A 13,276-nucleotide genomic window follows, 5' to 3' on the forward strand; every position below is an offset into this window, starting at 1 on the left:
ATTTGCCAAATCAAGCGTAGGTGGGAGTCGGATCATTGTGCAGAGAGACTGGGAGGTCGCTGCCCATCACTGCAGAACGCAAATATCGTCTCATTCAATACGGGGTTTTAAACACTTTCGCCCCATTCGCTGAGAGAGCAGCCAAACTCTCCGGCATCGTGCCATTATAGGTTTGGAGGAAAATATTGGCAGCCGTACATTCACCCCGAGGAGAAAACTATCTCCTTTCATTCTCAGGGCGATCGCTGGTTCGAAGGCCGAATAATAAATGCCTCGATGCTTCGTTTTCATTTACGTCTAGGATCGACCAAAAGTGCCCAAATTTCCGTCCGCGCCCAGTAAGGCTGTGTCGACGCTCCAGGAACCTGCTGGAGATTAAAAGGGAATATAAATAGTGAAAAATAAAACTAAATTATGGAATATTTCATCCTCTCGTCACTTGGCATATGAGGGAAATTCCATTTGTCAGTACATAAGCGACCCTTTGTCCTTACTGCTTACATTCTCACTCATGATTGCTCATGATGCGACACGTCTAAAAGTTTTCGCATTCCCTTGGAATACGGAAAAAGTAACTTGAGAAATCAAGGTCAGTTAACACTTTAATGGAGAATTTAAAAACCATCGATTTGATCGGTGACAATTATATATACTCTATCTGTTAAGTAGACCCCCAAAATGAAAATATACGTTGACTTAATACATCCGCATGTGCAGAAGTAAAAGATAGCTGATAACAGTCCAAAATTCTGATCCTAAGGTTTACCTTCTTCCTTCAAGCAAACTTATTTGTCACAAACTTACCAGTCAGTACTCTGGTGGGCATTTTATAGCCTTCAACCAAAAACATACCAAAACTCTACAAAGAGAAATTTCAAAGCGTAAAAATCATTCGCCTTGACCGGAACATGAGGATCCCGGTCAAGGCAAATGATTTTTACGCTTCGAAATATCTGCATTTTAATGCATGTTAGCGAAAGACTCCGTTAAAAGTTACTGTTGAGGTATCCCCATTTCTTCCCAAAGAGACTCCTCATTAGAAAATTCAAAATACAGGCCATTTAGGTAACCGCATGCAGACAAAATTCCAATTTTCGATTTTTCTAAGAAATGAAAATCGATAAGTTCGGGCCTGTTTTGAGAGATACTCACCTCATTTTGAAGTTCCCTTGTCCTTGAATAAAGTTCGTTCATAACCTCTTTTGTCTCCCCCCTTCCATTATCTTTTCTTTCCTACTCATTTCCCCTTCCGCTCCCCCGTTAACCAACTTACATCTCCCCTCCCGAATTACATCCCTCCTGTATAACCCGTACTTATCCCTTCCTCCCCTTCCCTCCTCAAATTTTCTTCCATAATCCATCTTTTCTCCGAGAAGGAATCCGACCTCCGACCATGTTATGAAATTTTATACCTAATGATGTCGCCTATGCGTCGAAACCGGTAGTAGTGTAATAGAGTTTAATGTGAAAATGTGCAAAGTTTACTTATTCAGTGATCAGGGATTTCCACAAAGTACTGTCAGAAACCATTGAATTAATCATTAATTCATTTTCTTAAATATGTCTCCGGTACTTATTTCTGATGAATTGTTTTAACAGGATAATTATAATATTTTTTAATATAATGCTTAGCGGGGGACTATTGTAACTGGAGATCACTTACACGTGTTTTATGCGTTTAATACGTCGAACTGAGCACTAATACCTACTGAGAAATTATGCGCAAAGGAATATAATAAGGGGATCGAGATGGTGCGGGGGCTAACGTACTGGCTTCCCACCCTGAGGGCGCGGGTTCAAATCCCGGCGGTGTTAAATATTTTTCAGAGGTATCTCGATCCCTACTTGAGGTGCTTCGTGGAGGGCACTTTGAGGGAGTACGCCGTCCGTCGGATGGGACGTTAAGCCGCGGACCCCTTGGCGCCTTTCGTAAAGAGTAGGCTAATGCCGACGCCGGGTTTCTCTCCACCCTTCATCCTTTCCTGTCCTTCCCCTATGGCGCAAATGACCTTAGCTGTCGGTCGCCTCCCCTCAAAACTACTACTACTACTACTAGGAATATAATAAGAATTTAAAAGTAGATCTTACTTAAATAGTGCTAGGTCACGTATTTAACTGGTGCCATTTACTTGGAGCGTGAATATTCGCGGTTATGGAGTTAATACGTATATCCATGTTATCACTGACTTAACCATTCAATCGGTGGGCGTGCTGTTCCCATTTGCTCTCGCATGAACGCCGTCGAATCTGGACGGCGATGAAATTTGCGTTATTTTTCTTCGCAGTCATAATGAGGAACAGTGACTAATGTTACGAGGCAGTGAATTTGCTCCATTAGATCTTTCTTTCTCCTTCAACTTCCTTTCTCATATGTCTCCCTCATTTTGTATGTAGTTACCTGTCGGCGGACGAACTGCTTAGATCCAACAACGCGCTTTCGCCTGAAAAAAATGAACAAAAGTAGGGAGCAAGGCTCTCAACAATCCAGGCATCAATTATGTATCAGAAAAGTCAAAAGAAAGGTAGTGCTTTCCAATAAATTGAGATTCATTGATTTTGATCCAACTAGTACTCATTGGCTAGAAGAGGATAGCAGGGAGGATGGGACAGCTGAGAGGAATCGCCCAAAAAATGGGAGAAATATATTTAAGAGAGAATGTGGTAGAAAATGCTCCATTGTGTTAAAACCTCAGGGCCTGAAACCAGGCACCTCTAAGGTTCAACGTTCAGAATACAGTTACAGTTCCATATTCAACGATTCATACCCATTTGAGGAATCTCCATTTTCTAAAATGGCCAAAACTGCCAGGTAAGTTTTCATTCTTCATGAAATCTAATATTTAAATTCAATTCCATATACTCAAGTGCTGAAATTTCTCATTTAGGAAGGACATGGGACTCGAATATTTAGGATTGGACAAATTTCACTCTCCAAGGGCACGCAGAGAGGACAAAGGCTACTGTAGATGCTCGGGATGTTTATCAAGTTCGAAATCCCCTAGTTTAATGCAAATTTCAAACATGGTCAATTCACCACCCTTTGGTTCGTTATTTAATAGACAAGATGCACTTGATGTGACTCCAGATCAAAGTTTAAGGTTAGGGATCGTGCCTGTTAGCCCATGGAATAAAATGCCAAGATGCACCCTATCTCTATCAACCATACACCTCCCAATAAGGAGTAGTTCTCCAGAAACTGATGAGGAATCCATGAGTTTATCTTCATCGTCTAGTGTTGGAAGAAATTCTGAATTTCCATACTCAATTCTCAGTGATGTGGGAGCACCATACAAAAGGAGTAGAGAAAAAATATTTACAAGCACCCCACTAAGTAAAATGAACTTACTTCGAAACAAGGATGAAAAAGATAAATCTTCAGTTAATCCGGTGGATGCAGCCATTCACTCAGGTAAAATAACCAAGTCTACAAGCAAGAACACATCGCCTGCATCCACATCTCCATCAGAAGTGCTGGAAATAGACTCTAGTATCAAGGAAAACCCCCCTGCAACTTTTAACTCTCATGCTGCTAAATCTGCTATTTTCCACTTGTGCAGACAGTCAACTGATGTAAATTTTTCAACCTACATAGCTGAAAGGTATGTAGCCATAAGGTATGAACCATTCACATGTTACTTCCAAAAATATCAGCATCACTAAAAGGTACAAATTTCCTTTGATCAAAGTCATACTCACAGGCAAAGTTAAAATTAAAGTCATATGAATTGATGTGGTATTAATATTTCTTTGTTATGCCATTTATGAGTACTGCTCCATGTGGCTTTCTTTGTGATTTTACTCTTTTGAAATCCAAGGAACTTGAAATTCATGCAGTTGGAATGCTATGCAAATCATACAAGATGTAAATGTGTATTATATACTCATATTTATATAAAGTAATATTGATTATAATTGGCATCAAGTGATAATACATACAGCTTTCAACTGTGGCAGTTTGTTTGGTTATAATTTGGTCCAAAACTGAATGCTTTATGTGGAAAATGTCTACCATCTGTGACACACCCCAGCAACATTTGAGATAATGAAATCCCAGATGTTTATTTCTGAAATCTCGCTACAACTTGACTCTCTAAAAATAATGGTGCATATGATATCTGACTTTGCATTACACATCTCATGACAAACCTACAATACTAATCAACTTAAAAATTGTTTTCATAATTGTAAGGAAATGTCACTTTGTACTATCCCTTAAGGTGTGTGAAATTCAAACATTCTGAGTAGGGGGCCAGGTCATTTCTCCTGGCCACATACAGGTTTACAGGAAGATCTGGTCTCCAAAAAGTCATGCAGCATGGCTAAATCTGAGGGAATTCAGAGTTACCCAGATGTGAACCTAGCTCCTCTAGTAAGTAGAAAAAATTCTGCTCACAAAGCTTCAGTGCCCCAATTTCACAACTTCCTATTGTAATCTTGTGGAATATTAATGAGTAACAAGTTTTGTGACCAAATAAGCATTTACAAGGATATTATTTGTTCAGTGACTCAGAGAAACCCTTGGCCCCTGATAGTCTCTGTTTTAGTGTAAGTGAATGCAGTTATGACCTGACTTTTTATGCTATGGCAAGTTTACAAGGGTCTTTACAAGAGCTGATGTGCCTGATTAAGTTTTCAGTCCGACTTTCATTAAATAAGTGCATTTGGCACTAAGGTCACTTATAAGTAAACTGCTGGATGGTCTCATTCAAGTGTTTCTGAGCTATCATTGGTAAAAACAGTATTAAATTGTTCATATTCTTTTGAGATGTGATTCAACTAGCTCTGTATTCCTGGTATTCTCAATAACATTTTGAAGGTAAGGTGAAAACCATGATAAGATTCAATTTACTATATTTAACAAATTCAATTTTCTCTTAATACCAAACAATGTAAAGGCTGTTTTATAATCTTTTGCATTTTTTCATTGAAATATAAACCGTCAAATTGTTGGCATTTGCATATCAGAGTATCTAGTTTGATGGGACACCATATTAACCTATTATTCCTGATTTGCAGTCATGGCAAAAAGATCATTAGTGTTGACTTCATGCATCTTCTCATCTTTCATCTGATCTTTGATCTCATCCCATCTAATTCAAATTGGTGATGCACTCTCATATATCAGTGAGTTCATCTAATTGGTATAATTATATAAATAATTCAACACATCACGAGAAAATATGCATACTACGATATATATAGAATACATAAAATATAACACTAACAATGGTATCAAATAAACGTCCAAAAAATTCATTAGTAAAAGCCATTAATACCTCCTTATTCCACGGCTTGAAGAATTTATCCATTAAGTGTTGCTTATTTGTTATTTATACGTAGGTTCTTCCCTCCGGTCCTTCAGTGACCATAAATGGAAATCCTTAGAGGTGACCACATGGGTACTCAAATACCTCTTTAATTATCCATTTGCTTCATAAATATTTACCCAGCTCTACAAGTTACAGCTCCAAAAATTTACTTTACTGTATTCAGTGTTAATTAAACCTTTCAATACAGCACACTCTCTGAAAACCTGCTCCTCACAAGCAGTGAAAAGGGAGAGTGTCTTTCATGCAAAACTTTTATTATTCCCAAAACAAAAACATAGTCTAAATAATGAAAATATTGATTTAACAATAATAATCTAGATTCAAAGTTTATTTAATGATAAATTTTTACCAATTTATTTTGAAGAATATAATTTTAATACAATTACAAAGTATGATAGCGCACCACTAAAAAGTTGAAACGGTGCATTCACAGCAGTGAAAAGGTTAAATTTTTCTTTTTCATTAAGATGGAATAGAGTAAATGGAATGTAATAAATGCAGACATTAATATATTGTTGGAAAGCAACCAATATTATTGAGTAAAATTCAAAATTTAAGAGAAATTTCCATCCCCAGGTGAACATTTAACAAATCTCTGAGAGGTAAAAGTCTGCCTACTCAGTGACCTTTTTAGTTTTCCAGCTTGATCATAAAAATCTGTTCATCTGACTTCAATTTAAATTTGGACACAATGCACACTGGTTGATTGATTATGCATATACATATTCACATATTTTCTTCAAATATTAATAGAGCATTTAATGTTCATCAAATGAGCTCCTAACAATGAAATCATACTTATATGTTTCCTTGTCAGTTTTCTGAGATCCTTGCTGGAAGAACTTGTGGGGCCAAATCAGAGGACTATATTGATTCGATGGCTGTTATAGTGTCATTGAAATAAATTAACTTAATTTTTCCTTTTAGATCACCAGTTTCTTTGAAGAAACTGGGGGAGGGTGCCTTCTCTGAGGTATTTTTATGCATAGATGAGGAAGGAAAACAAGTCATTTGGAAAGTTCAGCCATTTGGGGGTGACTTGATTTTTAATGGCATGGCACAAAGGAAGAGTGGTGATATTCTATCAGAAATTCGGCTGATCAGGTGTGTAATATGTATTTTTTTCAATATAAATGTACAAATAGCTGGCATTATTAATCCTTGCATATATGAGCATGGGTGGTGATAGTAACAGAAGATTTCTTGCATAAGGAGCAAGAAGTTGGATAACTACTTCACTGTATTTGTAATCGACTCCCTGCATGTCCACACAATTTCCATGCAAGTCCACACCCTAGAGATGATGACAACATGAGCCCTTAGGGCTTTGGAGCAGCAAGGTTAAACATTATTCATTGATTTACGCAACCACAAACTTCCCTCATCTTCATTCTCTCCTTCTCGTATTCATTTTTCTCCACAGTCATCACATCCATCCCCTCCATCTGGGACTCTTGAGGCCTATTCAGAAAGGCCCAACTGTGGAAAAACCCTAACCCTTTTGTTCCCATTTCTTCCCATCCTAACCACTTACCCTCATTAACATCTCCCCACCTCACTGGTCCTCATCTTCTGGGGAAAGTAGTAGTGCCTCTTCTCAGCCTAGACCACAGTTAACTGCCAAAAATTTTCCAAGTTAGCTGTGTTTCATTTCTTGTGAGTACTCTTGCCTCATTCTCTTCTGTCTATCAATATAAATGGAACACATGCAGAAGAAAAAAACTACTCACTTTTTAATTATTTTGGTGATCCCAGCCACCACCATTAGTATAAGAAGACCTACCCTATGAGATAGAGGTGCATAATATTATGGACAAAGGTGGAAAATTGAGACTATGATAAAATCATAAGAAATGCTATGATCTTTCCTGATATAGTATACTTTTTATGAGGAACGGGGGAAAAAATGCTGTTCGAAGAAAGTGTGCTTCATTAGATGGATAACTGTAATAAAAAAGTAAAAATATATGAATAGCAACAATGTTTCATAAATATATTTAAAATAAAAACACAGCAATCAAATCACAGGTTGCTTTGACCAGTGAAGGAAGACCCCCACCTCATACTCAACCCTAAAAGACATATAGGATTTGCATATTCCAGGTAAGCGGGCTGGTTTCGTTCCCTGTGACTCCTGTGGTTTCTAGTGAAGACTGGAACTTGAATAACCACACATCTAGGGTGAATTATTATTACATATATTTCACATTGGCAAAGCCACAGAAAGGTGAAACAGGATGTATTTGGGACCCTTCGGAGAAAGTGTAAATTGGAGTATATAAAAGATAAAATTCAAAAAAAGACCCACTGGACATGTGAAAAGTTGCTGAAGGAAAGTATGTAGTACAGGGTTAGTAGAAAAACTTGGGGAGTCTTACCACTCATGAAGAGAATAAGCGAAACTAAAACTTTTAGAAATATACTGGGCACTCAAGTTTGCTTCAGACATCAAGTGAATCATTATATTTTTTAAATATATTTTTGTATATTTTGCTAAATTTTCTTATGTGAATGCTCTGAATTTACATTTTTATGGTGTCTCCTATAATGCTATTTTACACCAATCCTTGGGCAAATAAAATTATTATAATTATTATTAAGACAAATTTGCTATAGCAAATTAAACCATCCTTATATAATAAAAGGAAAACTTGTAGATTACCCAGGGGCAGATTACCTAGGTAGAAGGATAAAGATATGAAACAGAAATTCTGTATTATGATACAAAGGAACCTTGGATAGAGGATTTCCCTATTAGTGGTTTGAGCTGTGCATCACATGATACAGAGCTCTGCATCATTGGGTATGAATTCTCTAATACATAATAGAGAGCTGTGCACCCCTGTGTCTTATGCAAACAATGATACAAATGATTGCTCTTGTATTCCCAGATGATACACAGGGTCTGATTTGGATACAGGTACCTTTGGTCAGATGCTCAAAGAAACATTTATGACTGCCTACAAAAGGGCTTAGGAGAATTAAAATAGAGATGCCACTTAAATTTGATGTCCATATTCAATTTAATTGAGTTATAAAGCATTTTATTTTGTGCTTTTGGAACAAATAAAGTGAGGCAAAGGGAGGGAAAGAATTGCCATTTTGGATGGAATTAAGAGAAGTGCATGTAGTAAGTATGAAGACCTAAAGAATGAGTAATTGTAACTTTTAATATCTTGGGCCATGTTGGTTGGGTTTTGGAGTACAGTAGTGTTTAGTGCCATGGTCTATCAAAAACCTAGCCCTAATCCAGTGCGAATAAAATGGTGAATACTGCAAAATCCAAAATAAATCTGAAGAATAATAACTTAGTTATTTCCTGTTGCCTTCCTTATTAAGAGTTTTGGAAGTGAAGTGACACCATCACTTTAAATGACTGCTCCACTGGGGTAAGATGCCTTTACAGTCACAACACTGAGGAACTTATGCTTGACCTGACCATACCTAGAACTTTCCATTTATTTTTTGGATGAGAGGAAAATGAACGAGGAGCAATTATAGTTAGGGTAGAGCAAAGGTTGCTGAAGGAAATTCAAGGAAAGCAAGGCATATTGATTTGTATTGGAATGATCTTGAACTAGAAGTGTGGTGGCTTCTTGGAGATGTGTGCATAGTCCCTGAGTCCATCCATGACCTAAATTAACTAGTAGACTTTTTTAAATTACAAACCACAAATCCATTGTTTTTTTAATATGCCAACCTCTATAAATAGTTAGACGGTGAAATAATGATTGCAACTTATGATTGAGTATAAAATTGTGAAATTAATACTTAATTCTAATATTCTTTATAGATCATTGAGTGATTTAAGGAGGGGAGAAAAATCAATGACTGACTGCTTTATTGAGGTCCTGAATTTCAAGGTTGTTCATGGTCCATTTCCCAAGCTGTTACTTGACTGTTGGAAGGAATATGATGATGAAAAAGGTACTTATATGCATATTTTCAATTTTAATTCGCATGTCATGAGAGACCATCTTTGTATGTCAAATCATATTCATAAACTTTGAATATTAAGCAATGCGGATATCATGATAATTGCAAGTACATATCAAAAAACATATCTCTCTAAACTGGCAACTAATTCAGAGGACTTTTGAGCCACTTTTCCATGTGGTATTCACAAGGGTCTTTCTGTATTCTGTGACAGAATATTAATTGATTTAGCATGGAATACAGGCATATTCAAAGAATTGCACCATGTGGGGAGATGAAGTATCTTTCCTCCTAGATCCAAAATCACTTAACTATTAACCAGCCAATCCGAGTAGAAGAATAGGAAATATAATTTTCACAAATTACACTACCTTTTTCTCCTAACTGACTTTTGTGTGGGTGGAAATTGGTATTAATTTTCATATATTTATGTTAAATTCATCATACCAAAACTTTTTTAGGTAAAGATATTTATGAACCAAAGAAGTTATGAACATTTATAATTTGTATAAAGAAACCATACACAAAAAATAGGTTTAGAAATAAAATTTAAATAGCATAAGGATCAGCAATGCAATGAAGGTAAAAAATAAATCATGTAACAAGGCTCTTACAATATTCAGCATTGTCAGATGCATATGAAAAATCCAAAAGAGGATTATACGTATTATGAGCAATGCTCCTTGTGATGCACCATGTAAACCTCTCTTCAAAAGACTTGGTTTATTACCAGTACCTTGCATGTATATATTTAATGTCATCTTACATGCAAAGGGTAATATTTCCCAGTACAAGTCCAACCACAATTACCATAGTCACTATACAAGAACCTGCAATGACCTGCACCAACCATTTGTCAGGACACACAATACTGCCCATGGGCCCAAAGCAATGGGCTTAAGGTTATTCAATAAACTTCCCCATGAAATCAAATATGAAACAAAAGTACCTGTTTTCAAGGAAAAGCTGTTTAACCTTTGAAAAAATAATATGTTCTATTCTGTAAATGAATACCTGGAATTGTCGCTATGCGTCAATTCCGGCTTAAACAATTAATATGTAATTATACTAGTGTATTGGTATGTGTGTGTATATATATATATATATATATATATATATATATATATATATATATATATATATATATATATATATATATATATATATTGTATCTCTTCTAAAATTGTGAAATTTATATCTGACATGTCCTATATTTGTGTATGTATGAATATGCAACAAATCTCCGGACAAATAAATGTATTATTATTATTATGATATTGTCATATTATGACTGGGCTGTGACAAGATCCCAACCTTGCCAGGACAATCTTGTGACATCCTTGTTCCAAGATTCCCTGGCATATATGGAAGGGTTAGTGAAAACCTCTTTGATCAAATTATTTTAGTTAACCATGGAGCTAATTAACATTTAAATCAGTATTCTAGTTCAGAATATGGTAAGAAATATTGCAAAAAATATTTTTCAATACTAGGTTGTTCTTTATTATACAATCATTGCATTTTGTATTACAATTGAACAAGTCTAAAAAATATTTTTTTTCAATTCCCTTTATTGTGTTCTAATTCATGATGAATGGAACTGATGAATCCAATTTTGCTATATGGAGTTATCAATTCAAATAATTCCCATTACTGGTCCCATATCAAATTTTTTTATGATTAGAAATAATTCCTATTGCTAATGCAACATCAGAAATGTTTCCAATTGGAACTCTTGGATAAGGAGGGTCGTACAGGTGGAATTGAAATGGTTAGTCAGAATACGCAGCTGAGGCTCTTGGCTTGTTCCTTTCAAAATAATCTTTATATTTTGAAAAAGTATATCTTGACTTTTCTGTGATTAGATAAGAATGAAAATAGTACTAGAATGGAGGAATGGACATGGTCAATGGGCATTGGGCAGTGAGCAATCAAATGCACTGCAATGAAATGCTTGCCTCACTGCAATACTTGAGTGAGGCAGCAGTTTCTCTAAATAGGACTTCACAGAGATGCATACTAGGATGGTGCCGACCCTGAAGATCAGTCTGTTATCAGCTGCTCATTAATAAAAGAGTAGTTCATAAAATCAGTGGTAATGCTTTGTATGAAGTGCATACCAGAGCATTAGGCACCCTAGAAAAAATTCAGCCTTGTACTGAAAAATTTAATATATATCTACCTTGTTCCTAATAAAATAATCCAGTTGTGATCTCATACTCTGTAATGAGGTAGAAACTAATGGAGGGGAAGCAATAACCGATATGAATAATTGATGGATTGAGGCATGAAGCATTGATCCGAAGGAGTGAATCTACAATCAAATTCTTAATTTAATTCAATTGTTTAATACCACAATATTGCCAAAAATGAAGATTTGCTGTATTAGGTACTTTAATCATTACACTATGATGTACTTATTGCTAATTTTCAATGAGAATTTCAAATTTCAATGTTTAAAAAGAAAATTTTAAGCCATTTGGGTAGTGAATGTATTCAGGAGGATAATTTGACAATTTTTAATCATCAAGCTTTCACATGGAGCCTAACCAAACCAGACAGAAACTGACAAGCCTAAAATAAATTACACACTTCATAGTAGTTTGAAATTGAACATTCTTCATGGTTTTCCAATGTGCTACTCAAATCCATATTTTCAGGATCTGAGAATGATTGCCCTTCCATGTTCCCTAGCACCCAGCGGTTTATGATCATGGAGATGGAGTATGCAGGGGTTGAATTGGAAAATTTTGTTTTTGCATCAGCAACACAAGCTCTTTCTGTGTTCAATCAGGTGAGTGACTTCACAGAGATGTCTTCCTCTTTTTTACTGAATTTTGGAAAGTTAGATATATTATTTTCTCTTCAAAACTGAGATAGAGGATAATTAGAAAAAAATGTTTAATTTATACTCACAGTGCAGTTAGGGTTAGATTCCCATATTCCTTGGATATATGAGCTATGGGATTATATGGACTTGGTGTGTGAACCACCATACTATTAACATACAAATTAATATACTATAATAACAATTTCAACATTTCTATGATAACTGGGTACCTAAGAAATAAGGAGTAGCATATATAATTGTTACACTAGAGGGTAAATATTAGAATATTTTTTTCATCAAGGTCGGCAAAGAGTCTACTATTCTCAAATGAAAGTTTCCAGGCCTGTCTCTTATAAAAGTTACCATCAATCTTCAGGCATAACATGGCTGGACAAGGAATTTCCCAACTTTTTTACAGATTACATATTACAAAATACATTCAGCATATGTATAGTCAATGTTGAATAACTTCAGAGCAGCTGAAAATTCATGACAGATACCAGAGTCATCAGTGATTGTTGTCAAGTTTTTGAGCTAATGAAATATGTCTTTCTCAAGGCACAATGAAATGGATATAATACCATTTAAAAGTATATTTTATTTTAAAATTAATTATTCTTTTTTCTGGCTAATATTAAATTTCTTCCCCAAGGTTGCATTTGCCCTTGCAGTAGCAGAAGTAGCTCTGGAATTTGAACATCGAGATCTACATTGGGGAAATATTATTGTTTCAAAGACTCCTGTGGAAGAAATTACCTTTATATTAAATGAAAAGAAGAATATTTTGAAAACTAGAGGTGTCATTGCTAAAATAGTGGATTTCAGCCTTTCACGAGCGACCATTGAAGGGGACATATACTTTTCTGATTTAGCAGATATTCCTGAAATTTTTGAGTCAACAGGAGAATACCAGTTTGAGATCTATAGGCTCATGAGGAAACATAAAAAGTACGTAGGTATCATATAGGTGACTGAAAAGCAGTTACTCTATGTATTTGGAGATAATTTAGTGTGCTGTTTCAAAATGCAATTTAAAAAACTTGAACATGAAACATAAACTTTAGGGTAAATAAATTCTGGGAAGGTAAGTCAAAGGCCTCAAGTAAACATAGGCTTAAGGTTCACTGCTTACCATAGACCTATATTTTCCAACCTAATCAAGGTTTTCTAACCTAAACAA

The 13,276-nt window shown here is 35.5% G+C and overlaps 1 protein-coding gene across 1 annotated transcript; it reads left to right on the top strand.

Annotated features, from left to right (window-relative positions):
• Positions 1–2,450: 2,450 nt before the first annotated feature.
• On the top strand, positions 2,451–13,063 carry LOC139696638 (serine/threonine-protein kinase haspin homolog). Its single transcript, XM_071595447.1, has 6 exons — positions 2,451–2,809; positions 2,886–3,599; positions 6,258–6,434; positions 9,124–9,257; positions 11,927–12,060; positions 12,749–13,063. The coding sequence occupies exons 1-6, from the start codon at positions 2,451–2,453 to the stop codon at positions 13,061–13,063; spliced, it is 1,833 nt and encodes a 610-aa protein (XP_071451548.1).
• Positions 13,064–13,276: the final 213 nt, after the last annotated feature.

The sequence above is a fragment of the Hetaerina americana genome, unplaced genomic scaffold (genome assembly GCF_022747635.1).
Source record: "Hetaerina americana unplaced genomic scaffold, ioHetAmer1.1.p SCAF_7, whole genome shotgun sequence".
NCBI lineage: Eukaryota > Metazoa > Arthropoda > Insecta > Odonata > Calopterygidae > Hetaerina > Hetaerina americana.

Bases quoted from the DNA above. Each gene is read 5' to 3' on its own strand.
- LOC139696638 (XM_071595447.1), top strand. From the start codon at position 2,451: ATGAACAAAAGTAGGGAGCAAGGCTCTCAACAATCCAGGCATCAATTA. The intron at 3,600-6,257 runs GTATGTAGCCAT...TTTTCCTTTTAG, and splicing joins TCAACCTACATAGCTGAAAG to ATCACCAGTTTCTTTGAAGA. The intron at 12,061-12,748 runs GTGAGTGACTTC...TTCTTCCCCAAG, and splicing joins CTCTTTCTGTGTTCAATCAG to GTTGCATTTGCCCTTGCAGT.